General features: G+C 37.5%; 1 protein-coding gene across 1 annotated transcript in view; it reads left to right on the plus strand.

The window, feature by feature from the left end:
* Positions 1-27,190, plus strand: part of SNX27 (sorting nexin 27) — an 85,188-nt gene that overhangs the window by 38,180 nt on the left and 19,818 nt on the right. The window contains exons 3-7 of the mRNA XM_045816647.1: positions 13,724-13,916; positions 18,250-18,314; positions 19,859-19,963; positions 23,419-23,497; positions 26,122-26,285. Of these exons, the coding sequence (XP_045672603.1) occupies positions 13,724-13,916; positions 18,250-18,314; positions 19,859-19,963; positions 23,419-23,497; positions 26,122-26,285 (606 nt within the window). The remainder of the gene's footprint in view (positions 1-13,723; positions 13,917-18,249; positions 18,315-19,858; positions 19,964-23,418; positions 23,498-26,121; positions 26,286-27,190) is intronic.

Genomic DNA, 27,190 nt, shown 5'->3' on the forward strand with positions numbered 1-27,190 from the left:
AGCAGCTTACATTGAAAAGAATATCCTTTCCCCATTGAAATACCTTGTCATCACTGTTGAAAATCAGTTGAACATATATATGTGCTTTTATTTTTGTACTCTATTCTGTTCCATTGATTGTATGTCTGAACATTTCAGTATTTACATCTTTTTGAGATTGACCTTTGTTTAGTGTCTTTTCCCATGAAAAGGGGGAGTATCTTCCTGGTTCTTTGTATAATGAGTAATTTTGAATGGTATCCTGGATATTGTGAATGTTATAGTGCATAGATAGATTCTGGGTTCTGTGATAGTCCTGTGAAGAATGTTGATGTTTTAGTTTTGTCTGGCAATTAACTGTAAGCTGTTCCACCTTCAAGTCTCAGTTCACTTCTTTCAGCCTTTGCTGTGCTACTTTGAGACTGTCCTGTGTATATATCATTCAGGGAGGGAGCAGCCCAAGATGCATGGTAATTCACATAATTAACGAATTCTCTTCTTTGGTTCTCTTTCCTCTTGAGTTCTCCACTCATTCTGGTGGCAACCATGATTCCCCAGAATCCTTCCTGTTTTCCTCTAGCCAGAAAGATGTCAAGTTTCTATCAGAGTTTTTGTTGCCTAAGTTAGGCTACTTTGTGACTGATGCTCACTAGCAGGGCAAAACCCCTTAAAAGCAGGAGACTCCTGGAATGCTCCATGTTTTGAATCCCCTCTCCATCTTCTTGCTTTTAGTTTACTGTTAGAATCCTTAATTGGTAATTAATTGGTTTTATTTTGTCCAGACCTTGTCATTGTTATCACTGGGAAGGTTAGTCTATAGGGAGTTTCTACAATAAAACTTGAATAAAATCTTTGGTTCTATCAGTTTTTCTTTATGTATAAGAAAGCTATTACTTCTTGATGAATTACCTCCTTTAACATTATGAAATATCTCTTTATCCCTTGTAATATTCTTTGTTTTGAAGTCTTTGTCTGATATTAACATACAGCCACTTCAGCTTTCTTTCTTTTTTTTTTTTTAAGATTTTATTTATTTAATTTTTAGAGAGATGGGAACGGAAGGAGAAAGAAAGGGAGAGAAACTTTGATGTGTGAGAGGTACATCGACTGGTTTCCTCGCACATGACCCCAACTAGGGACCTGGCCCACAACCCAGGCATGTGCCCTGACTAGGAATAAAGTCCGCGATCCTTTGGTTTGCAGGCTGGCACTCAATCCACTGAGTCACACCAGCCAGGGGTGATCAATACCTTTATCGTGCCATAGGCTTTAAATCCTTCTAACAGTAGGCTACCTTGTATTGTACTTGGGGTTGGAGGGGTTTTCTTAGTGATCTGTTCTCCCCTCCCTCTCAGCTTTTAGCCACCCTGCATGCCTGAACCCTAGAAAAGTTCTCTCTCCACACTCTGGCCCCTACCCCACTAGTAGACTGCTCTTGCTTTTTACTTGGGTTAGATTTACTTGGGCTAGATTTGTATAGAGGAAGATTGGTTCTGTTTCCTGATTCAGACTAAGTCTTAGGCAGGGCCTGTGTTCTTGTGTCATAGGGTGAGGCTTTCTTAGTTTTCTGTACGTTTCTCCTTATCACTGCCAGTCAGCCCTTTATCTTTGGTTAGTCTTGAGAAAGAGTTTCTTGTCTGTCCCCAGGCTATAGCATTTCTTTGCTACAGGATCAGGATAGGAACCTGGGCCTAAGACACAGAGCGGAGCAAAAGTAAGTTTACAATTATGAGTACACAAAACACAGAGTTTATTCTTGTGTTATTACCTATCAATTATTGTGTTATTTTCTATATGAACAGCTATAAATTCACTTTCCCCTTACCCTGTGCTTTCTAGACTCTCCCCAGGAGTAGGAGGTTTTGCTTTTACTCATATCTTGACCCCCCAAAATTATTTTTAAATTACAGTTGGCATCCACTATTATTTTATATTAGTCTCAGGTATACAACATAGTAGTTAGATAACTAAATAATTTATCTAGTGATTTCCCCAGTAATTCTAGTATCCACCTATCACCATAAATAATTATTACAACATTATTGACCATATCTGTATGCTATACTTTAATCCCTGTGACTATTTTACAACTACCCATTGGTTTTTAAGTTATATTTTATTATTTATGCTGTTACAGTTGTCCCAATTTTTCCCCCTTTGCCTGCCCCACCCAGCACCACCAGCTCCCTCAGGCAATCTCCCCACATTGTTCATGTCCATGAGTCATGCACGTAAGTTCTTTGGCTACTCCATTTCCTGTGCTGTACTTACATCCCTGTGGCTATTCTGTAACTATTTCTTTGTACTCCTTAAACCCCTCACCTGTTCACCTATTCCACCATACCCCCCTCCCATCTGGCAGCCATCAGAATGCTCTCCAGATCCATGATTCTGTCTCTGTTTTTATTGGTTAGTTTGTTTTTTAGATTCAGTTGTTATAGATATGTATTTATTGCCACTTTATTGTTCATAGTTTTGATCTTTTTCTTAAACAAGTCCCTTTAACATTTCATATAATAATGAATTGGTGATGATGAGCCCCTCCAGTCTTTTTCTTGTCTGGGAAGCACTTTATCTGCCCTTCCATTCTAAATGCTATCTTTGTTGGATAGAGCAGTCTTGGTTATAGGTCCCTATTTTTGATGATTTTGAATATTTCTTGCTCATCCCTCCTAAGCTGCAAAGTTTCTTTTCAGACATTAGCTGACGGTCTTATGGGAACTCCCCTGTAGGTCACTAACTGCTTTTCTCTTGCTGCTTTTAAGATTCTCTCTTTATTTTTAACCTTTGGCATTTTAATTATGATGTGTCTTAGAGTGGGCTTCTTTGCATCCATCTTGTTTGGGAATCTCTGTGCTTCCTGGACTTGCATGTCTATTTCCTTCTCCAAATTAGGGAGGTTTTCTTTCATTATTCAAAAAGATTTCCAATTTCTTGCTCTTTCTCTTCTTATGGCACCCCTATAATTCAAATGTTGGACCTCTTAAAGTTGTCCCAGAGGCTGCTTGCACTATCATCATTTTTTGGGATTCTTTTTTCTTTTTGTTGCTCTGATTGGTAGGTTTTTGCTTCTTTATGTTCCAAATCATTGATTTGATTCTCTGTGTCATCCACTCTACTGTTTCTCTGTAAATTGTTCTTTATTTCAATTAGTGAATCCTTCACTTCCGACTGAATCTTTTTTATACTATTGAGATTATCACTAAGTTTCTTGAGCCTCCTTATAACCAGTGTTTTGAAGTCTGCATCTGATAGATTGCTTTTCTTCCCATTTTGTTTAGGGTTTTTTCTGTAGTTTTGACCTGTTCTTTCTTTTGGGTTTCATGTTTCTTTGTCTCCTCATTTTGGCAGACTCCTTGTGTTTGTTTCTATGTGTTAGGTAGAGCTGCTATGACTCCCTGTATTAGCAGCATGTCCTAATATAGTAGGTATTCTGTAGGGTCCACTGGCAGAGCCTCCCCTATCACCCAGCTGTTACTTGAAGTACACCCTTCGTGTTGAGCCTTGATTGCTGTTGGCAGGTCAAATGGAGGGGTTTAACCAGGCCAGTCAGCTGCAAGGACTGGCTGTGTCCTCTGACCACTAACCTCCATTCTCTGTGGAGGATCAGCTGTGCAGGGGCACCATAGTGTGCTACAACGTGGTCTGTAGCTATCCCCTGGGTGCGCAGGCTCTGGGGTTTCCCAGGTGGTGCATGCCAAGGTCAGTCCCCTACCTGTGTTTTGCCTGGGACCACCCTGCATGAGCTGTAAAGCAACCTGAGTTGGCTATTACTTGTGCTGAGTTTGGAAAATTCGTAGTCAAAGCCAAGCTGTGAATCTAGGCTGGCTGCTGCTAGTTCCGTTCATGGGACCATTTAGCAAAGGGTCATGGCCTGGGGGCTTACTGAGGCTGGCTGTTGCTTGTTTGATAGGATTTGGGAAGTTGTGAAGCATGTGTGAAGACCAACCATTCATATGGAAAAGCCACTGTAAGCCACTGTTAACAGCTTGGGTGAGCCAGAGTCTCAGGGCATCTCCAGGGCAAGGCAAATAATGTTAGCCAGTTTGGTGGATTCTCAGATATGACCCTCAGTGGCCAGCTCTGTCGGGGGAGGGTTCAGAAAAGGAACAATAGCTTCTGCCCATCTTTCTGTCTGGGAGAGAGATGTCACCTTGATGCCAGACACTCCCTGACTGCCACTGGTGCCTTTCAAGCTGCCTCTCTGTTACTCGAGCTCAGAGGGAGTGAGTCTGAGTAAGTTTGTGTGTGGGTTTTTTAAGAGGAACTGCTTGGGATTTAGAAGTTTCTTCTACCAACTCAATCCCTGCTGGTTTTTGCAGCCAGAAGTTGTGGGGTCTTACCTTTTTGGCACTGGAACACTGGGCTGGGGTTCTTGCATGGGGCTGGGACTCCTCACTCCTGAAATGCCCCTCCTGAAGTTTAATCTACCATTTTGGATGTCAGACCAGCCCATTCCATGTCTTTGTCCCTCCACCAGTCCTGATGGATGTGGTTTCTTCAGTTCCGTAGTCGTCAGACTTCCATTCAACTTGATTTCTGATGGTTCTAAGTGATGGTTGTTTTAAGTTGTGGTTTTTGATGTAGTTGTGTGAGGAGGCGAGCTGTGTTTACCTATGCCACCATCTTGACAAATGCCATTTATATTTCTTAATCCCTTCATCTTTTTCACCCAGCTTCCCTACTCCCCTTCCATCTGCTACCCCTCACTTTGTCCTCTGAATCTATGAGTCTGTTTCTATTTTGTTCTTAATTTTTCTCATATAAGTGAAATCATATGGCATATGTTCTTTCTCTTGTCTGACTTATTTTATTTAGCATAATACCCTCTAGGTCCATTCATATTGCTCCAAATGGTGATATTTTGTTCTTTTTTATGGTCAAATAATACTCCTTTGTACATATATACCACATCTTCTTTATCCACTCATCTGTAGATGGGCACTTGGGTTGCTTCCATATCTTAACTATTGTAACTAATGCTGAAATGAACATAGAGGTGTATATATCTTTCAAAATTAGTGTTTTGAATTTCTTTGGCTATATACCCAGAAGTAATATCATTGGGTTACATAAGGTTGCTCTATTTTTTATTTGTGAGGAACTTCCATGTTGTTTTCCATAGTGGCTCTACCCATTTACAATCCCACCAATGGTATAGGAGGGTCCTCTTCTCCACATCCTTACTAACACTTCTTGTTGATTTTAATGATGGCTATTCTGACAGTCATAAGGTGATATCTCATTGTGGATTTAATTTGCATTTCTCTGATGATTAGTGTTATTGAGCATCTTTTCAGATATCTATTGGCTATCTGTATGTCCTCTTGGGAGGGTAGAGTGTCTATTCAGGTCCTATGCCCATTTTTTAATTAGATTGTTTGGGTTTTTTTTGGTGTTGAGTAGTATGAGTTCTTTATAAATTTTGGGTATTAACCCCTTATCAAAGGTATCATTAATGAATATCTATCATCTGGCATTCAGTAGGTTCTCTTTTCATTTTGTTAATGGTTTCCTTGCTGTCAAATATTATTTTGGTCGATGTCCCATTTGTTTATTTTTTCTTTTGTTTCCCTTGCCTGAGGATATATGTCAGTAAAAATATTGCTAAGGGAAATGTCAGAAAGCTTACTGCCTATGTTTTCTTCTAGGAGTTTTATGGTTTTGGGTCTTACATTTAAGCATTAAATTAAGTTAAGTTAATTAAATTAAGTTATTTCGGGTTTATTCTTATATATGGTGTAAAGAGGTGGTATAAGTTTCTTTTTGCATATATCTGTCCATTTTCTCAACACCTTCCCCCCCAATTTTATGTTCTTGCATCTTTTGTCCTATATAAATTGACCATAATGGGTGTTGTTTTATTTCTATGCTATTTTGTTTCATGGATGTGTGTGTCTGTTTTCATGCCACTAACATGCTGTTTTGATTACTATAGCCTTGTAGTATAGTGTGATATCAAATAATATGCTACCTCCAACTTTGTTCTTTCTCAAGATTGCTGTGACTGTTGGGGGTGTATTGTGGTTCCACATAAATTTTTGGACTATTTGTTCTAGTTTTGTGAAAAATAGCATTGGTATTTTGATAGGGATTGCATTGAATCTATAGATTGCTTTGTGTAGTATAGACATTTTAATGATGTTAGCTCTTTCTATGCATGAGCATAGTATATGCTTCCATTTATTTGTATCTATTTCAGTTTCTTTAGTGTCTTACAGTTTTTCAAGTTCAGGTGTTTTACCTTTTTGGTTAAATTTATTCCTAGGTATTGTATTTTTTATTTTTGATGCAGTTCTAAATGGGATTATTTTCTTAATTTCTCTTTGTGATTCATTGGTTTTTAAAAATGCAACTGATTTCTAAATACTAATTTTGTATCCTGTTACTTTACTGAATTCAATTATCATTTTTAGTAGCTTTTTGGTAGACTCCTTAGGGTTCTCTGTATATAATATGTCATCTACAACTAATGACAGTTTTATTTCCTCCTTTCCAATTTGGATGCCATTTATTTATTTATTTATTTATTTATGTCTGGATGCTGTGGCTAGGACTTCCAAAACTATGTTCAGTAAAAGTAGTAAAAGTGGACAACACTGTCTTGTTCTTGATCTTAAGGAAAATGCTTTTAGTTTTTCTCTTGTTGAGCATGTCAGCTGTGTGTCATACATGGCCTTTATTATGTTGAGGTATATTTTCTCCATTCCTACTTTGCTGAGAATTTTTATCATAAATGAATGTTGGATTTTATCAAATGTTTTTTCTTGATCTCTTGATATGATCATATGATTTTTTATCCTTTATTTTGTTTATGTGGTAAGTCACATTATTGGTTTGTGGATCTTAAACCAACATTGGATTCCAGGAAGAAATCTCACTTGATCATGGTGTATAATCTTTTTAATGCATTACTTAATTGTGCATGTTAATATTTTGTTGAGGATTTTTATATCTTTGTTCATCAGGGATATTGGCTTTTAATTTTCTTTGTCTGGTTTTGGAATTGAAAAATTGTGGCCTCGTAAAATGAGCTTAGGAGCTTTCTCTTCTCTTGAATTTTTTGGAATTCTTTAAGGATAGGTGTTAATTCTTTAAATGTTTGATAAAATTCACCTGTGAAGTCATCTGGTCCAGGACTTTTGTTTGTTAGTTTTTTTATTGCTGGTTTTGTTTTGTTGATAGTAATTGGTCTGTTTAGATTTTTTGTTTCTTCTTGATTCATAGTTGAAAGATTGTATGTTTCTAGGAATTTATTCATCTAGATTGTTCAATTTGTTGGCATATAATTTTTCATAGTATTCAAAGTTCATAGTTTCATAGTTTTCATAGTTTTCATAGTTCAAATTTCATAGTTTTCAAAGGATTTCTTAAAATCCTTTGTATTTCTGTGGTGTCTGTCACTTCTCTTCTTTCATTTCTGATTTTTTTTATTAGGGTCCTCTCTTTTTTTCTTGATGAGTCTGTTTTAAGGTTTATCAATCTTGTTTATCTTTTCAAAGAACCAGCTGTTAGTTTCATTGTTTTTATGTTTTTTTGTTTTGATTCTCATTTAAGGATATGTTTACTGACTTGTGACAGAGACACAGCAACGTCAGTTGGTTCCTCCCATATGTACCCCGACCAGGAATTGAACCCACAACCTTTTGGTGTACAGAGCAACACTCCAACAAACTGAGCCATCTGGCCAAGGGTCATTGATTTTTTTGTGTGTATTGTTTTTTAAGACTCTTACTGTGTTTATTTCTGCCGTGATCTTTATTATTTCCTTTTTTTCTTCTGACTTAGGGCTTTGTTTGTATGTTTTGTTTTATTTTTCTAGTTTCTTTAAATGTAAGGTTAGATTGTTTATTTGAGATTTTCTTGTTTCTTGAGGTAGGCCTGTACTGTTGTGAATTTCCCTCTTAGGACTCCTTTCTCTGTGTCCCATAGGTTTGGGGTTGGTATATCTTTATTCTTATTTATCTCAAGGTATCTTTTCATTTCTTCCTCGATCTCATCATTAACACATTCACTGCTTAGTAACATGTTATTTAGCCTCCATGTGTTTGTGTGTTTTTCAGTATTTTTCTTGTCACTGATTTCTAGTTTTATACCATTGTGTTGTTGGAGAAGATGGTTAATGGGATTTCAGTCTTCTTAAATTTACTAAGATGTGTTTTGTGGCCTAACATCTACTCTATTGCTGCTGTGAGGTGAAATGCTCTAATTATATCAGTTAAATCCATTTGGTCTAATTGTCATTTAAGGCCACTTTTTCCTTTTGATTTTCTGTTACTTTTTCTCTACCCAGAAGCTTTGTATTTTTCTCTTTACCCAGATCTTTGTATTTGCCCCCTGAATGAGAGGGTTCAGTGCTCATTCCCCAGGTATTAAGGCTTTTGCTTAGTAGAAGAGAAGGGTCTAGGGGAAGTGGATGATATATTGTATCTGTTCACTAACAATTGCCAGTCACCTCCCTTATGCCCAGACTACCGACGGAGACTATCTCTACTCTCCTGTCCTGTCCCTAGTCATTCTTGTTAGAACAGACCCATGGAAAAGACATGCAAGTGAGCAGGAACTCTCTTATGTCTGGGGTGGGATTGCTGTTCTTGCAGCTTCCTAAGTGCTAAACAGAAGCAGAAGCACCCTGTGATCACTGCTTAATGTCCTTATCTGCTGATTCTCTTGTGTCTGGCACTTCTGAGTCTGTTTCTACTGACTGACTTTTCTCCTGGTTGCAAGTCAAATTTTTATGCTTCTTTTTTTTTTTTCATTGGACATTACAGACTATGAATTTATTATTATTGGGTGTTAGGTTTTGTTATATTCCTTTGAAGAGTGTTTATTGTATTTTGTTTTTTTGCTGGCATGCAGCTAAGTTACTTAGATTACTCTGACCCTTTTGAGGTGTGTTTTTAAGCTCTTTTAGAATGAGTTTAAAGTAGCTTTTACTATAGAAGTAATTTAGCCCCACTCCTAAAGCATGGCCGTTTTGAATTCTCTTCTGGATACCATGCAGACTCAAGGGAGGCCTCTCTTCTTGCTGGAGGGACGTCAAATGATTCTAGACCCTTTTTGAACAATAGGAATTATCTATTTTACAGTATACCCTGTTAATAGTTCTGTCTTCATATTGTTATTTAGCCAAAGTTCAGGGAAATTCTATGCAGGTTTCTTGTGCTTTGTCTTTAGCTCCTTCCTCTTTTGTACTGTGTCCTGCAAATTCTAGCTGCTTTGGCCTTCCTGAACTCCAGTTGAGGCCTTCTCACCTCAAGTTGCTGAACTTGCTGAACTCTGATTTGGGGCTCCTGTCTCTGTCACAGTTTAGGAGTTACTTCTAGGTAGAAAGCCTAGGTCATGATAGGGCTCATCTTGTCTCTTTTCTCATGGATCACAGTTCTTTGCTCCCTGTTGTCTGAAAATAGTTGCTTCTTGTATTGTGTTCGATTTTCTTTTTCTTTTTTTAAAGATTTTATTTATTTATTTATTTATTTTAGAGAGGGAAGGGAGGGAGAAAGTGAGAGAGAGAGAAACATCAATGTGCGGTTGCTGGGGGCCGTGGCCTGCAACTCAGGCATGTGCCCTGACTGGGAATCGAACCTGCGACACTTAGGTTCACAGTCTGCACTCAATCCACTGAGCTACGCCAGCCAGGGCGTGTCCAATTTTCTAGTTGTTTACAGTGAGAGGTTAATTACCAACCACCCAGAAGTTCCCAGATTGCCCTATAAAAGCAGAATATTTTTATTTTTGGGTAATTCAAGTAAAACTTGATTGTAAATATTGTTGGCTTTTGCCCTGGCTGGTATGACTCTGGATTGACCACCAGCCTGCAAATCAAAAGGCTGCCAGTTCGATTCTTAATCAGGGCACATGCTCGGATTGTGAGCCAGGTCCCCAGCTGGGGGCTTGCAGGAGGCAGCTGGTTGATGTTTCTTCTCCTTTCTTCCTCCCTCCCTCCCTTCCCCTCTTTCTAAAATCAAATAAAAATTTTAAAAAATTCTTGGCTTTAAAGTAATACCAATAGAACTCTACTTCATATTGTATAGAAAAATCAATTTCAGATGGATTAAAGACTTAAGTGGCAAAAATTTAAAACCTCTTAGTAAAAAGTATGGGTGAATACCTCTTAGATTCTGGGGATAGCAAAATTAAGACACAGAAGGCGTTGCTCATAAAAATATTGACAAATTGGACTCTTGAAATTGAGGTACTCTAAAGTGAGAAGACAATTATACCCTAGGAAGAGGTATTCACAATACACACAAATGAAAAAATTACATTGAGAACATATGAAGAGCTCTACAATCGATGAACAAAGCACAAAAACTCAATATAACAGTAGGCAAAACATATGAATAGGTTTTTTACAGAAGAGGCACATGGACAATAGATACATGATGTAATAATCAACATCAGTAGTAATTAAGGAAATGTAAATTAGGACCACAGTGAGAAATTTTTTTATACCCATTTCACTGACAAAAATTAAGAGGATCTTTTTAATATTACTTAAAGGAATATAAACTGATACAACTACTTTAGACTACAGTTAGCATTATCTTCTTAGACTAAATATTGTGGAGTTCCAGTCTTAGGTATATAGCTAGGAGAATCTCTTACACATGTACATCAGGATGCTTGTATGCAAATGCCCAGAAGACTTAAAACACAGAAACAACCCAAATGCCTGTCAGTGGAAGAACAGATTTTTAGGAAGCAAAACAATAAAGTGTTATATATCACAGAATAAACCACAAAGATATATGACATTGTGGATGAGACTAATGAAAAAAATAAGTCCCAAGTGGTCTCATTCTGCATGTACCCTATTTATAAAACTAAACTACCTTTTAAAATTAAAATAAAAAATAAAAACTTACTTTTTTCTAATTACTTTTGCATTGTATATAAGGAGATTCCCTTCTGTGGTTTCAGTGGTACAATTGCTATAGGTTGGTTACTAGAGGTTTGAGAAAATGAGAACATTATAATATTCAGAATCTACATATGGGAGATTACCATTTAAAAGCCTTAAGAAATCTGTAGGTGCAGGTTAAGAAACCGACAGCAAAACAAGATATCTGACATCTAGGATTTCATTTTTTTGTGAAGCTCAGATATTACTAGAATTGCTCTCCCTACAGTGATTTGTGCTCATAGCAAGGATGTATATTACTGTCTTCTGGCCTTCGTTCTATAAAACTAAGTTGTGAGGATAGAGAAATGTCATGGAATGGGTTTTTAACATTTACATATTGAGAAATTTTGAAGTTATTTCAAAGATGAATTTTGCAAATTTGACTTGCAGAATACAGAGGCAAAATTTAGATCACTGATCAGGTAAGTTTTATACTTACCCGTAATTAATCCCATTTCTCTTATTGGGGTTTAACTAAGCAAAGAGTATGTCAAAGCAGCTGAAACTTGCTACCCTCAAACAGCTGGCTTCGCAGTCTGAACATTCCAACTTGAAGTTTTATAGGATATGGTCATTTAGAGAAGAGAATGGCCAGTGATCCTTAAATTCAATGTACTTTTGTAAGCTAGACTAAATTTATCTAATTCCATGTATAAACAAACCAGTCTGAGGATTTAAATTAAGATGGAAATATTCCAGAACCACTGCCTGCCTGTGTATATCTTTAGTTCCTATTTGATTATGTTCCCCTTCAAGTTCAGAGAATGTATTTTTGATAGACATTCTCATTTATAATGAGACTGTATTTCTCATGGACCATGTATATTCATGATTTTTAGGCAGAGGACCTCAGCGGGGACTGAGTGAATCAGTTTTTTTTTTTCCTTTTCCTTTTTTTCCAAATGAGCATGTCCAAACCAAGGATATGAATACTAATAGATTTTGGTTAATTTTAAGGACAAATGAAGAACAAAGCAGTCTCTGTTATGATCTCCTTTTGTATGTTTCTCATTTGCTAAGTACAGTTAATTAAAAAATGGTTTGAGTCTTGTGGAAGCCATTTCTACCTGCACTAAAGTATTACTGAACTTTCAAGCAGGCATCCTATTTATATTTGTTTCCTTTGACTTCAAATTTAAATGGGGGGTGGGATAAGAGGCTCTTTGATGTTACTCTTTTCACCTTATGAAGAAACTGTAAGTTGAATCAATTTTTAGAGCTTCTTATTGAAATTGTCACAAAGGCCTCTCACGTTGTAGAGTTCTTTCTATTATGAACTGTTTTACTGGACTTGAGATTACTCAAGTGATTACCATTGAGGAAATGCACCCTGTGCATTATCAAAGACCTACTGTACTTTATGTTGGAAAAAGACATTGGAGAGTATCTTTGAACCAGTAGTTTCATCAGCTAGTCTTACCTACCTCCCTTCCTTGTGTGAGGCACTCAGGCTGATTTTATAACACCAGTAGGGTTGTGGACTTGCTTTTTAAGCAAAGGAATGGTGATGTTATTGAGAAATTTGGAAAGTTTAGTTTGAGAACTAAGTATACAAGATCAGATTGACTTAATGAGACTTTTTGAGATTACCTGCCTTTAGGAGAGAGCAGTGATGTCAATATTTGGTGATATGTGTCATCCATTACAATGAGTTACAAATTTTCATGATAATCATAGGAAGAAAACTCATTGATCAGGATCATACACATCTCTGGAGCCTGTTTGATAGTCTAAGGCTTTGCTTTTAATTGGGGGAGGAATTAGAGGAGGAGAGTTGTGAGAGAGGAGATTTGAATGAGTAAATTATTTTATTTTTGCATTTAATTCATACCTCCTAAGTCACAGAAGCATATAAAGTTCTTGAACTTGAAGCAAAGGCTTTGGTATATATGTTCTCAGTGATTAACTCTTGATTATATAAATAGATGACCTGTTTTTGAATACATTTAAAACTCTGAATGATTTTTGCTAAACCCATCTCTGCATTATTTGATATGTTCTGAGAATACAAAGTAACTTGGATTATTTGATGTTTTTCAGTTATGCATTCCACCTCTTTTCTTTATAAGGCCACATACTCAGTTGCACATGCACATACTCATTTCTTCATCAGATATTTGCTGAGTGCTTACTATGTGCCAGGTCCTGTTCTAGAAGCTTGGCATGCCCCTGTCAACAATAGATAAGCATTTTTACCTATCTCTTCATGACAATGGTAACTTTATTGTTATGAGGAGGTTCTTCTAGTACATTTATTCTTTAATTTCTTGTTAACCCTGTTTTATTGATGGAAGGGAGAAGAGCAAAACTAGGGTGACCTAACTTCAGGAAAGGAGTTTTTACAAAAATCCATCTGATAACAAAAACCACTATTGCTTATATCATCTGCAGATATTTTCTTTGGAAGTTTGGACTACACACAAATATCAATGACATTGCTTTAAAATTAACCCTAGCTTTTTATATCTCTCCAAATTTGTGTGCTTGTTCATTCCCTATATTCACCACATTGGCTTTGAATGACTTTTAGCTTTCTGAAAATAAAATCTACCTTTAAAAGCTGATAATTGCCTTTGAAGATATTTAAAACTGTATGTTGGAGGTAATTTTAATAGCAAAAATAAGATTGTGGTCTCTTTTAAGGGAGTAGCCCTCTTTTGTGTAATTGCTGGCATGTCTATTAAAAATAAGTCTTAATTTTACAGTAACCTTGAACATATTCTCTATTAGGGGTATAGCAGCATATACCTCACAAATATCAATCTGAATCTGACTTTTGATGATTTTGTGATTTAATTTGTAGTAAATAGGCGTTTTTTTGTTCTTTGCCCTCACCAGGTATACAATGTTTACATGGCAGGGAGGCAGCTGTGTTCTAAGCGGTACCGGGAGTTTGCCATCCTACACCAGAACCTGAAGAGAGAGTTTGCCAACTTTACATTTCCCCGACTTCCAGGGAAGTGGCCATTCTCTTTATCAGAACAGCAATTAGATGCCCGGCGGCGAGGGTTGGAAGAATATCTAGAAAAAGGTAAACCGGCCTATTGTATTGTCTTGAGTAGACATAGGGTCTAGGTTTATGTTGCAACTCTTAAACTGCATAGCAAAGTTTCCTGAAATGCAGTAGTGAAAGTAAGTCAGATTTCTGACCATAGGTGTTGAGTGATCTGAGCTTTGAAGCCAGGACTGAAATGTCTAGTACAGTGATTAATAGCCTATTGTCTTGACTCACTGACACATAACAACTATAGAAAAATGATCATTAGTTTTTGATCTATTAAGGACCTTTATTTATAGGGTTATATTATTTTCCAGCAAACACATTATTACAGACTGACTCATCAACATGCTGAACTGATTTGGGAAATAAGTGATTCACCGTCATATCCTACTTGAAAATTCCTTATTCCTTTTGCATGTTTCCATAGATTGGTTTATTGAGTTGTAGGTAATCTAAAGTCTCCTTGTTCTATGCAGGTTATAGGTAGAAGTATTTGAACTTACATGTTATTTCAGGACTTCCAAACAATACATAAGGAATCTGTGGATATGGATGCTGAAACATTTGTTTATCTAGACAGTTGGGTGAAATAACAGAATCTTTTAAATAAGATAGTTCATTTTGTAGCTCAGAGAAGAGACCTTGTCCCACTACATTATCGAGTTAACATGCTTTGCTATCTGTGCAGTTGGCTTTTCTTTAAAATACTAATTTAATAGAATGATGGTCTTATGTGGTATATAATAATTCTGTGTCCTTATGTAAGAACTAATTGACCTAGTTGAATTTTTTTTAACTTTGGTAGAGATTTTTATCCCTGAAGAAAAATTACTTCTCCCATAGAAATAGTGAGACTTCCCCATTTGTTTTTAGCTTTTTTCTAACCTGGAATGAATTCTAAACATAGCCCTTGGGAAATAAGAAATGTTATATATTTTTAAAATAAAATGATGTAAAATCATCAGTGTAATTTGTCATCCTCATGAGAGTATCAGGAAATTAACTTTCTTAGATTTAAACAATTAACTACCTGTTTGCCTGCTTTCCTTGTTCCTTCCCTCCTTTCTTTTTGTTGTTGTTGTTTTGCAGTTCAGATTGATGAGGTGAGGAAATCTGCTCCGCTTAATACTTAAATTACCTACCCATTTACCCTCAAGTGGCATTAAATGTTTATAGTTCGGTGCATCCGGTCAAGATAGAGGCATAGGTAAACATGGCTCACCTCCTCCCAAAACGACATAGTTGTAATCAAAATTACAACTAAAATGTAAAACCACCACCACCCAGAACCATCAGAAATCGAGTTGAATGGAAGTCAGACAGCTACGAAATTAAGGAAACCACATCCATTCAGACTGGTAGGAGGGGCGGGGAGGCAGAATGGGCTGGTTCCACATCCACGTGGATAAAAATTTGGGATGGTATCCCAGGAGCAAGGAGTTGCAACCCACACCAGGCCCCCCAGTCCAGAGTTCCAGCTCCAGGAAAAAAAGTCTCCACAACTTCTGGCTGCAAAAAAATAGCGCGGAGGGAATTGGTAGAAGAAAGTTCTGGAGTCCCAAGAAGTTCCCCTTAAAGTACCCATACATAGACTTACTCATACTCACTCCTCTGAGCTACAGCACCAGAGTAGCAGCATGAGAGGCACCAGCAGCATACAGGGAGGAACTGAAGTGTCTGGCCTCAAGGAGAAGCTGGGGGACAGCTTTGGCCCAGACAGAAAGGTGGTCAGAGGCCACTGTCCCTTTTCTGAGTCCTTCCCCCACAGAGCCACAGAGCCAGCAGTTGGGTGCCATATCTGAGACTCCATCAACCTGGCTAACATTGTTTGCCCAACCCTAGAGATTCCCTGATACTCCATCTCACCCAATTTATGGGCCTAAACAGTTAACCATGACTTTTCCATATGAATGGTTGGTCTTGGCTCATGTTTCACAATTTGCTATCTTGTCAAACAAGCAACATCCGGAGTCAGTAAACCCCCAGGCCCTATACCTCTTGCTAAGTGGCCCCAGGCCTGTTATTAAGAGCAGCCAGCCTAGATGCACAGCTCAGCCTCACCTGGAAATATCCAGCTCAGGACAAGTAGCAGCCATCTCAGATTGCTTTATAGCTCATGCAGGGTGGCCCTGGGGAGAACATGAGTGGGGGCTGAGCTTGGCCTACACCACGCGGGTAACTCCAGATCCTGCCCATCCAGTAGACAGCTACAGATCACATTGGAGCACCACCACCGTACTCCTGTACAGCTGATCTTTCACAGACAGCAGAGGTTGGTGTTTAGTGGTCACAGCCAATCCTCACTCACAGCTGACTGGCCTGAGTAGATCCCTCCCATTGACCTGCCAATAGCAGTCAAGGCTCAACTATGAGAGGAGGGTGTACTCAAGCCCACACAAAAGTGCACACCTTGAGGATGCACCTTAGGTGATAGGAGAAGCTGTGCTACTGCATCCTACAGGACACCTACTACATTAGGCCACACTACCAAAGCAGGGAGTCATAGCAGCTCTACCTAATACTCAGAAACAAACACAGAAAGGCAGCCACAATGAGGAGACAAACAAACATGGCACAAATGAAAGAACAGATCAGAACTCCAGAAAAAGAACTAAACAAAATGGAAATGAGCAATCCATCAGATTCTATTAATTGCAGAGTTCAAAACAGTGGTTATAAGGATGCTCAAGGAACTTAGTGAGGACCTCAACAGCATAAAAAATTCCAATCCGGAACAAAGATACACTAATTGAAATAAAATACAATATACAGAGAAACAAGAATAGAATGGATGAAGCTGGGAATCAAATCAATGATTTGGAACATAGGCAAAAACAACCAATCAAAACAACAAGAAGGAAAAAGAATCCAAAATAAATGAGGATAGTGTAAGCAGCCTCTGGGACAACTTCAAGCATTCCAACATTTGTATCATAGGGGTACCAGAAGGCAAAAAGAAAGAGCAAGAAATTGGAACTCTATTTGAAAAAATAATGAAAGAAAAATTCCCTAACTTGGTAAAGGAAACAGACATGTTAAGTCCAGTAAGCACAGAGATTCCCAAACAAGATGGATGCAAACAGGCCCACTCTAAGACACATCATAATTAAAATGCCAGAGATTAAAGATAAAGAGAGAATCTTAAAGCAGCAAGAGAAAAGCAGTTAGTTACCTACAGGGGAGTTCCCATAAGACTGTCAGCTGATTTCTGAAAAGAAACTTCGCAGGCTAGAAGGGATTGGCAGGAAATATTCCAAGTCATGAAAAGCGGGGACCTACAGCCAAGATTGTTCTACCCAGCAGAGCTACCATTTAGAATGGAAGGGCAGATAAAGAACTTCCCAGAGAAGGAAAAACTAAGGGAGTTCATCATCACCAAACCATTATTATATGAAATGTTAAAGGGACTTATGTAAGAAAAAGATCAAAACTATGAACAATAAAGTGGCAGTAAATACATATCTCTCAATAATTGAATCTAAAAAAATAAACAAACAAGAACAGAGACAGAATCATGGATAAAGAGAGCATTTTGATGGTTGCTGGATGGGAGGGGTGTGGGAGAATGGGTAGAAGAGGTGAGGGGATTAAGAAGTACAAATAGGTAGTTACAGAAGAACCATGGGGATGTAAAGTACAGTGTAGGAAATGGAGGACCCAGAGAACTTATATGTATGACCCATGGACATGAACAATAGTGAGGATTGCCTGAGGTAGTAGGGAGTACAGGGTGGAAGGGGGAGCAAAGGGAGAAAAAAATGGGACAACTGTAATAGCATAATTAAAAAATATAATTTAAAAAATACACAAATCTGGAATGAAATCTGGAAAGATGCAGAATAGTAGTAGTTATTTGAGTATGACCAAATTAATTTTTTCCTTGTTAATGTTTTGCTGTATTTTGCAGATAGTCTACAATAAACTCTTATTACTTTGATAAAAAAATGTTTATGGTCTGGCTAGCCTGTTTCTAGGCCAAGTAGATATTTTTCCTCTTGTATTTCAGTTTTGTGTTTGGTTTATTTCTAATTGACCTTACCCATGCTCTGTTGTATGGCTTGTTAATAGTTTGCACAAGACGACAAAGTTTTACTGAATTTTTATTCCTCCTTTTTTGGGTGACTTCCTTTGGCTATATTTAATATTTTCTGCAAGCTATATATTTTATACATTCTGTTATTCCTCCATTTTAGTTTATATTTATAGGAATATTTGTCATGTCTTAAAATATCATATGTTAGGTATGACATACTACCTCAGCATTGCCTGGTACTAATGATTTACTCTTAAACTTTGATATGTACTTGACATTATATACTTGTTTTTAGAGCTTCATGCCAGATTCTATTTTTGTTTTGTATAGTATGCTCAATACGAGTCATTGGTGAGAGTGACATCATGCAAGAATTCCTGTCGGAATCAGACGAGGTAAGTGACTACCCCTACAGTGACCTCTTGGCTCATTCTGGTGGAGAATAAATTAAAGATATCAATTATAGCAAATGTCTTTTTTCAACTTCCTTTTTTATATGTCTTGCTTATCCCTCAAGACCTAGTGCTTTGTCCACCTTCTCTTTGAAGCCTTCCCTGTTATTAAAGTCATTGATATTTCATTCCACCAAGAACTTTTGCAGTCAGTACCATTTGGTTATCACCTTGCTGCTATCTCATTCTCTGATGTTTATACATATTACCAGATTATTACTTTATAGTTTTAGTTTGAGCTACCTGTAGGTAAGAGCTAAATAATTTTTTAACTTTATTGAGGTATAATTGACAGTTAGGAATTGTATATATTTGAGGTGTACAACTTAATATTTTGATATATGTGTACATTATGGTGATCACCACAATCAAGCTAATTAACATATTTATCGTGTGGTTACCCCTCCTTTTCCTTTCCTTTTCCTTCCTTCTTTCCTTCCTTTCCTTTTCCTTCTTTCCTTTCTTCCTTCCTTCTGTACAGTAACACTTAAGATCTACCCTTTTTTCAGTATACAGTATAGTATCATTAACTGTGGTCAGCATGCTGTGCATGAGATCTCCAGAACAAGAGCTAAGTCTTGATCATCTTTATATTCCCAGTGCCTTATCACAATGTCAGGGGTATTGTAGGTGCTTAATAAACTAATAAATATTACCAGATAGAAAAATGAATATGTGATGCTTCTATACTAGTGTGTTATCCACAGATTATTTTGTATGAATATGACTTCTCACAACTAGATTATAACTTGATTGTAGACAAGGGCCTTAACAAAATAATGCTTAGTGTGGTTTTAGGAAAAGAATAGTATTTTTTAATGGTAAATGTTGATGGACCTGTTCTTAAATAACTGTTCGTCTCTAATAAAAATTACAAAGTCAAAAAATCTGTTAAAGGAATGTGCTAATCATCAAAAGCAATGAAAAAGGATTTCTTTTGAATTGAGGAGGATAAAAATTGTTTACTCTTTGCTAGAAAAAATTGGGCATCAGACTAACTCTTATTCGTAAGTATCATCCATTTTCCTTTCAAAGGTGTCATGATTATCTCAGGAATCAGAAAGGAATCTAGGATACCACCTGAGCCAATCTAACATGCCTAACCATAACATGAACTCAGTGGATATTGGTTGAAACTAGTCTTTTCACTTGTCTTTTCTTATTTGTGAGTTCTTAATGTTTGAAAATAGGCCAAAAATCTCATCTGTGTTTGATCTAGACTGTTTCACACATTTCCCCTTTTAAAATGTGAACATTTTGACTTTGATATATTTCTTTCCTCCTTGTTCAAAAGATTAACTTCTGTTGTACCCTAAAGTCAGCTTAATGACTTGTAAATGTATTAACTTATAAGGTATCTTTTCTCCCATTTTCATTAGAATTCACTTTCTTTCTATCCCATCTTTAGGTTGTTGTTTAGCTAGTCTGTTACTAGGAGAATGAAGAATACTGAGTCATAAATCTTTCTCTGTGTCTTTTCTCCCTAGAACTACAATGGTGTGTCTGACGTAGAGCTCAGAGTAGCTTTACCAGATGGAACAACAGTTACAGTCAGGGTTAAAAAGAACAGTACTACAGACCAAGTATATCAGGTAAGGTAAACTTGAACAAGTAGACTCTACATTGCATGGTTCAAAGCTAAGGAGGATAGATTAAATGAGTTATACATAAAAAGTGCTTGGAGTATCTGGCACAGAAGTTTATTAAATGTTAACTACTATTGTTGATGTTATTATTGTTAATGTAAAATTACTTTGTCCTCCTTTAAAGAAGATACAATATATATCCTAGGTGGTAGTGGTTCTTTTCTTTTTTTTGAAGTATTTTTTATTGATTATGCTATTAGTTTTCCCAATTTTTCCCCTTTATCTGCCCTCCGCCCTGCTCCCCAACATTCCCCCCACTTAGTTCATGTCCATGGGATGTAAATATAAGTTCTTTGAGTTCTCTGTTTCCTATACCATTTTTTATCTCTCCCTGTCTATTTTATGCCTACTAATTATGCTTCTTCTTCCCTGTACCTTCCTCCTCACCACTGAAACCCCTCTATGTGGTTTCCATTTCTCTGATTCTGTTCCTGTTCTAAATGTTTGCTTAGTTTTTGTTTTATTTTTTGTTGGTTTTCTTTTAGGTTCATTTGTTGATAGTTGTGAGTTTGTTGTTATTTTATTGTTTAGATTTTTTATCTTTTTCTTAATTGACTCCCTTTAACATTTCATATAATAATGGCTTGGTGAAGATAAACTCCTTTAACTTGACCTTATCTAGAAAGCACTTTATCTCCCCTTCCATCCTAAATGAAAGCTTTGCTTGATACAGTATTCTTGGATGTAGGTCCTTGCCTTTCATGACTTCAGATACTTCTTCCCAGCCCCTTCTTGCCTGCAAGGTTTCTTTTGAGAAATCAGCTGATAGCCTTATGGGAACTCCTTATAGGTAGCCATCTCCTTTTCTCTTGCTGCTTTTAAGATTCTCTCCTTATCTTTAATCTTGTGTAATGTAATTATGATGTGCCTTGGTGTGTTCCTCCTTGGGTCCAACTTCTCTGGGACTCTCTGAGCTTCCCGGACTTCCTGGAAGTCTCTTTCCTTTATCAGATTGGGAAAGTTCTCCTTCATTATGTTTTCAAATAAGTTTTCAATTTCTTGCTGTTGTTCTCCTTCTGGCACCTCTATAATTCAGATATTGGAACGTTTCAGGTTGTCCCAGAGGTTTGTAAGACTCTCTTCACTTTTTTGAATTCTTGTTTCTTCATTCTGTTCCATTTGGATGTTTATTTTTCCCTTCTGTTCAAAATTCTTGCTTTGAGTCCTGGTTTCCTTCCTGTCACTGTTGGTTCTCTGAATATTTTGCTTTATTTCATTTTGGGTATCTTTCATTTGTTTCTTCATTTTTCGACCAAGCTCAATCAGTTCTGTGAGCATTTTGATTACCAGGGCTTTAAATTCTCTATCAAATAGGTTGGCTATCCCCTCATCATTTAGCTCTGTATCTGAAGTTTTGCTTTGTTCTTTAATTTGGGTCATATTTCTTTGTCCTGGTGCACCTGTTAAGTTGTAAGGAGACAGGGCCTTAGTTACTCACCAGAGCAGGGCAACCCTCTTTGATGCACTGCGGTGCTGCCTGTGTGGGAGGGGCTAGAGGGGGAACAGTGCAGCTCGCCTGCTCATCTCTTGCCCACTTTCCAATGAAGTCTCGTGTGAGACTGGGAGTTTCTCCCACCGTGGCAACCATCATAGTCCACAGTCAACCCTTAGTCTCAGTTTTGCCTTCAGCCAGCCCCACGCTCATGGTCTGCCATCTTGCCGCGGTTTTTCTGATCCGGCCCTACCTGCCTCACCGTGGGTTCCTACTGGTCTGTTTGTTCTGGTTGACTTTTTCTTTGATTCCTTGGTTGTTGGAGTTCCATGCAGTTTGATTTTCTGGCACTTCTGGTTATTTATTGATTTTGGATTGGTGGTTATCCTCCTTTTGGTTGTGCAAGGAAACAAAGGGGGTTTCTACCTACACCTTCATCTTGACCAGAATTCCTCAGTGGTAGTGATTCTGATTAACCCCCGCACCACTTTTAATTGTAAAATACTTTTTAACATACATGAAAACTGAACAGAACAATAAACCTCTATCTGTTCATCATTCACTTAATAGTCATGAAGATTTTTCCGCATTTGTATGATATATTCTTTTTCTCCCTTTATTTAAATATTTTAAAGCAAATTTCATGTTATTGGACCTGTGTGTATTTCGGTATACATCTCTAAAAAATACAGACATTCTTCTTACATAACCACAAAGCCATTGTCAAACCTACAAAATTAATAATACTTCCTTGGTATTAACTAATAATAAATTGACAGTCAAATTTTCCCAATTATCAAAAAATAAATTTTTATTGTTGGCTGATTACAATCTGGATCTAAATAAGGTCTTTATATCATACTTGGTTTTTATGTTTGTTTTAGAATAGAGCAGTCTCTTTTCCCTTCCCCAACTTTTTTTTCCATATCATTGTTATATTGCAGAAATTGGGTCTGTGTCCTGTGGAATGTCCCACATTCTAAATTTTATCTGTTTGTTTCTTCTACCTACTTGTGTCATTTAGTGTGTCTTTCTGTTTCCTTATCATTTAAAAAATTCTTTTTAATCCCCATCTGAGGATATGTTTACTGATTTTAGAAAGAGAGGAAGGTGGGGGGAGAGAGAAAAAAACATACATCGATTGGTTGTTTCCCTTATGCGCCCTGACAGGGGATTGAACCCTCAACCTCAGTATGCGCCCTGACCGGCATTCAAACCCAAAACCTTTTGGTGTACGGGATGATGTTCCAACCAACTGAGCCACCTGTCCAGGACTGCCTCCTTATATTTTTTTTAAACGGAATTTTTCTCTGGAGGTTTGATTCATTTTGAGTTCAGCTATTTTGATAATTGGTACTGTATACTTCATATTGCTTCTCACCAGGAGATATATAATATCTGGTTTTCCACTTAGTGATTAATCAGTAGAATAATTTGTGAAGTGTGAACAAAGTTGATACAGTATTTTAAGCTCAAGAACCAGAGATACAGATCTTGTACACGTTAACAGCCTGTATTAAATGTAGGCTGAATGTTCAACACTGGATATTTAAGAATTTATTTTTTTCTTAAGACCTGTTCTTATCTAGCACTTTTGTAAGTACTGTTAAAAAAGACCCTTGTGGGCTGAAGTTATATTTCAGAGAGGAATGCTGATATTTAAGGAGGGACTATTATCTGCTTGCATTGGAGGGGAAAGACCCATACTTAGAGATCATAGTTGTTTGGATCAAATACGGGGTTTGCTTTTTTTTCCACTTAATTTTATACATATGTATGTATGTGTGCATGTATACAGACATGCAAAGAAGAATAGCTATGGACCATAAGTTTAGTTTATGTGAAACCAAAATGGCAAAACCCTCTCTTTCCCTTTCCTGTGCATACATCAGTTTTTTCCCACAGCATTGTCTGACTTAGTTTTTTTTGTTTGTCGTTTTTTAACTAATCTATCCTGTTTACACTTCAGGCTATTGCAGCAAAGGTGGGCATGGACAGTACGACAGTGAATTACTTTGCCTTATTTGAAGTGATCAATCATTCCTTTGGTAAGTGCCAGTGGCTAATATTAAGTTTTGTTGGGAGTATTTTATTCTAATACTGTCAGACTGAAGCTCCCAGAAGCTGTCAGACTGAAACTATTAATATTTGCTTAGAGAAGAAGAGCTTGCAGACCAGGGGGATTCTCATTAGTACAGTCTACAACAGGTAGACCAGGCAAATCCCATTCAGTCCAAGTCTGGTTGTCTGGTCACTGTTGATCCTTTTTCCTCTTTTGCAAGTATAAGTTACTTGTACCTGTGCTGAAGCAGATACTTTCATGAGGTTCTTTTAAATCAGAGGTTCAAAATTAATATATTCCAGTGAAAACAGCCTTTAAAAGAGGGGATGTTCTATTTAGCAACAATTTGTTTTACAATAGTATACTTTATGCTTTTTGTAAGTTTTTAAGAATGGCTTTCTGTTTTCAGGAGTTAGAGATAAATTTCTTGAAAGCCATTGTTTGAATGCATATCTTTAAGTTCTTTGTAAACAGATGTCCTCTTCCTAGGAAATTTTATTGCATCATGACAGGAAGCTTGTCTTGTATATTATTTTATACACGCTAGGCATTTTTGGCCACACTGGTTGCATTGAGACCACAAAGGGGAGGAAGTCTGAGTGCTTGCTCTGAATGACAGATTTCCTGCAGTGTTTATTTCCTACCATTTATGGGTCTTTTCTACATCATATACGTATGTACGTACATGTGGGAGGCTCTGTCCCACAAAGCTCCCCTGGCCGCCACAGATGAGAATAAGTCTGCCAAGACATGATCTGCTTGGGGAGAAAAGGCGACCAGTCTCTCAGAGGGGAAAGCCCTTGAGCCTCTCTCTCAGTGGCCTTTTATTGGGTTTAGTTTGCATAGGAATACAGAGCATATACATAAGGCGCATCAGTCATTGTCAGGCAGTAATGATCAAGGAATAGATAACATTCAAAGAACTATAAGGACTTATTCTGGGTCAGGGTCAATTAGAATGACACCAAAGGGCTATAAAACTTTGGGAAACAAACTCATTTTATGCTTGGATCCTTAACATTTAAATTGAGGGCATTCTTAGCAAAGCAGGTTTCACAGGATTTTATGCATTCTTTCTTAAGCCTGATCACCCTGGGAACTGCCTGTTCCAGCACAGGGCCACACCCGCCTCTGGCATTGTTTTAGGCTTAAGTCAGGGAAGTAAGGCAGCCAGGAGATTAAGAGACCTCTTACAGATAGCATGAGGACTCAGGCTATAACAAAGTGTCGTCACCCCTTCTCTAAAGTCCCCTACGTCCTTCCCTGATGGCCCCTTCAAGACTGTGCCTGTCTTAGGTTGTGCCTCCCTTGAGGAATCTTACCTGTCATTGACTATCCGGCCATCCTCCAGGGGCCAAGCAGGGGAATATGAGAGAGGGGATAAGTTTTTCTTTCCTTAGTGGCTTATGTCGCTAAGGCCTCTTTACTCAGCCTTAGCCATGGGGGCGAATAGCTTCTGAATTCAGGCGGTGGTTCCCAACACACACACACACAGGACTAAGGTCAGAAATGACATCCCCAAAAAGGGAAGAGGCTTGGTCTACTTGGGTTGTCTTGCTGTCCCAGGTCAATGTAGATCAACTTGATTCCCCCCGAAGGAGCCATGTTCCTATTCTCTGTCTTCCGAACTCTGCAGTCTAACTAGGCGGAGAAAAATGTTACAAAGGATTGCTAGGGAACCATGACACGGATTCTAATCTTATCCTTTTCTAAGCTTTAGTTAATAAATAAAATAGGAAATTAAATCTGTCTTTTGTAGTGTTAAAGCCAGTGAACATGAAGAGAAGAAAACTGAGCCTTTCCAAAGAAAAGCAATATAGAAATTAAAAGTGGCTGTGTTTTATTCTGCATTGTTAGAGAGAAGTACTTTTATTCAGAAGATACTTTTCACTTTGATGAATGTCTTAGAGTTGGGGAGTGGGGTGGGGAGAGCTTTTCAACTCTTACCAATAAAAGCAGTTCATTGAGAATTGCCACATGAGAGACTCTGAATGCACCTCTAGCTGAGCAAGAGGAGATGCTTGCTTTAAAAATATTCAGTGGAGCCCTAGCTGGGTGGTTCAGTTGCTGGGAGTGTTGTCCGGTACACCAAAAGGTTGTGGGTTCAATCCCCAGTCTATGGGAAGCAACCAATTAATGTTTCTCTCTTATGTCGATGTCTGTCTGTCTGTTGCTCCCCTGCCCCGCTTTTCCCTTCTCTCTAAAAAGAAAAATCTATAAACATGTCCTTGGGTGAGAATTTTTTTAAAAAAGATGTTCAGTGGACATCACTGTAATTTAACAGGTAATGCATCAGATATTTTAATTAACTTTGTAGTAGGTGCTCTCTGCAGTGTCAGCATGAACCTGAATGGCATGTCATTCAGGTGATAGAGTTCAGTCAGTTTGAGGATGGCTGGCCACAGTCATAGTTAGAAGGGATAGATTTGACTAGACAAATGGTGGTTTTGATCCTAAGGCAGAGCTCCGTGATGGATCTAAACTGATATTCTGGTTAATGATAATCTGTCATTCTTCACCTGCCTGTTTATACTTTATCTGCAGTTTATACTAGGGAAATTCCTTGTATATCTTTTCACTCTAGCTTTCTTTGTTTTATCTTCTCTTTAGTACGTAAGCTGGCACCTAATGAATTTCCTCATAAACTCTACGTCCAGAATTACACATCAGCTGTGCCAGGCACCTGCCTGACCATTCGAAAGTGGCTTTTTACAACAGAAGAAGAAATCCTCTTAAATGACAATGACCTTGCTGTTACCTACTTCTTTCATCAGGTGGGTGAATTTATCCTGGAAAGGCCTGATTTTTTTTTCCTGTTATACGGAGTGGGTAATTTGCCAATTTACTGTGAGTCCTTGGGTAACCTGCTTTGCCTCTTGGATCTTAGCTAAATTTGTAAAATCTCATTTTGCAGCAGATAAATAAGTTTAAGAAGTGAAGAGATCCTAATGATATTTATTTATTTATTTATTTATTTATTTATTGTGACAACAGAAAATGAGCATTGTGGCTGTATACCATGTCAAATATTTTTTTATCAAAATGTAAATGTATAGAGTTTAAGGCATCAAATAGTTCTACACAGGTTATTATGAAAAATGATCTTTGCTCCCACTTAGCTTCATCTCTCAACAAAGACAATTGCTTTTCATCTCTTTTAGCTTTGTTTTTTGTTTTGTTTTTGTTTTGTTTTATATTTACCTCCATGTCTGCTATAACTTGACTATCTTGCTCCTATTTGATTTTTCAGATTCAGGCAGTATCTCTGCATTTCCCACTGAAAGATGGGGCTCTAGCTCCATTTCATCCCCCTTCTCTCTAATACCATATCTTTTTTGTCTCTCCCATCTTCCTAATACAGGCAAATTATGGTATTTGTTAGATCAGTACTCAGTGTTTATATTGTTATGACTCTGTAACTGATGAATGTGTAGCAGAGTCCTGTGTTGTTGGAATGGGAGTCAGAATATCTGGTTCGAGTACAGGCTCTGCATAGGGTATATTCTCAGCATAGCTTTGCTGAGATCTGTTTTCTGATCATGTAAGTGGAATCATACAGTATTTATCTTCTTGTGACTGGCTTATTTTACTTAGCAGAATCTCCTCAAGGCTCATCATGTTACAACAAAAGACTGGATTTCATTCCTTTTTAAAAGCAAAATAATAATATTTCATTATA

The sequence above is a fragment of the Phyllostomus hastatus genome, unplaced genomic scaffold (genome assembly GCF_019186645.2).
Source record: "Phyllostomus hastatus isolate PE091 unplaced genomic scaffold, TTU_PhHast_1.1 phas_scaffold_216, whole genome shotgun sequence".
NCBI classification, from domain to species: domain Eukaryota; kingdom Metazoa; phylum Chordata; class Mammalia; order Chiroptera; family Phyllostomidae; genus Phyllostomus; species Phyllostomus hastatus.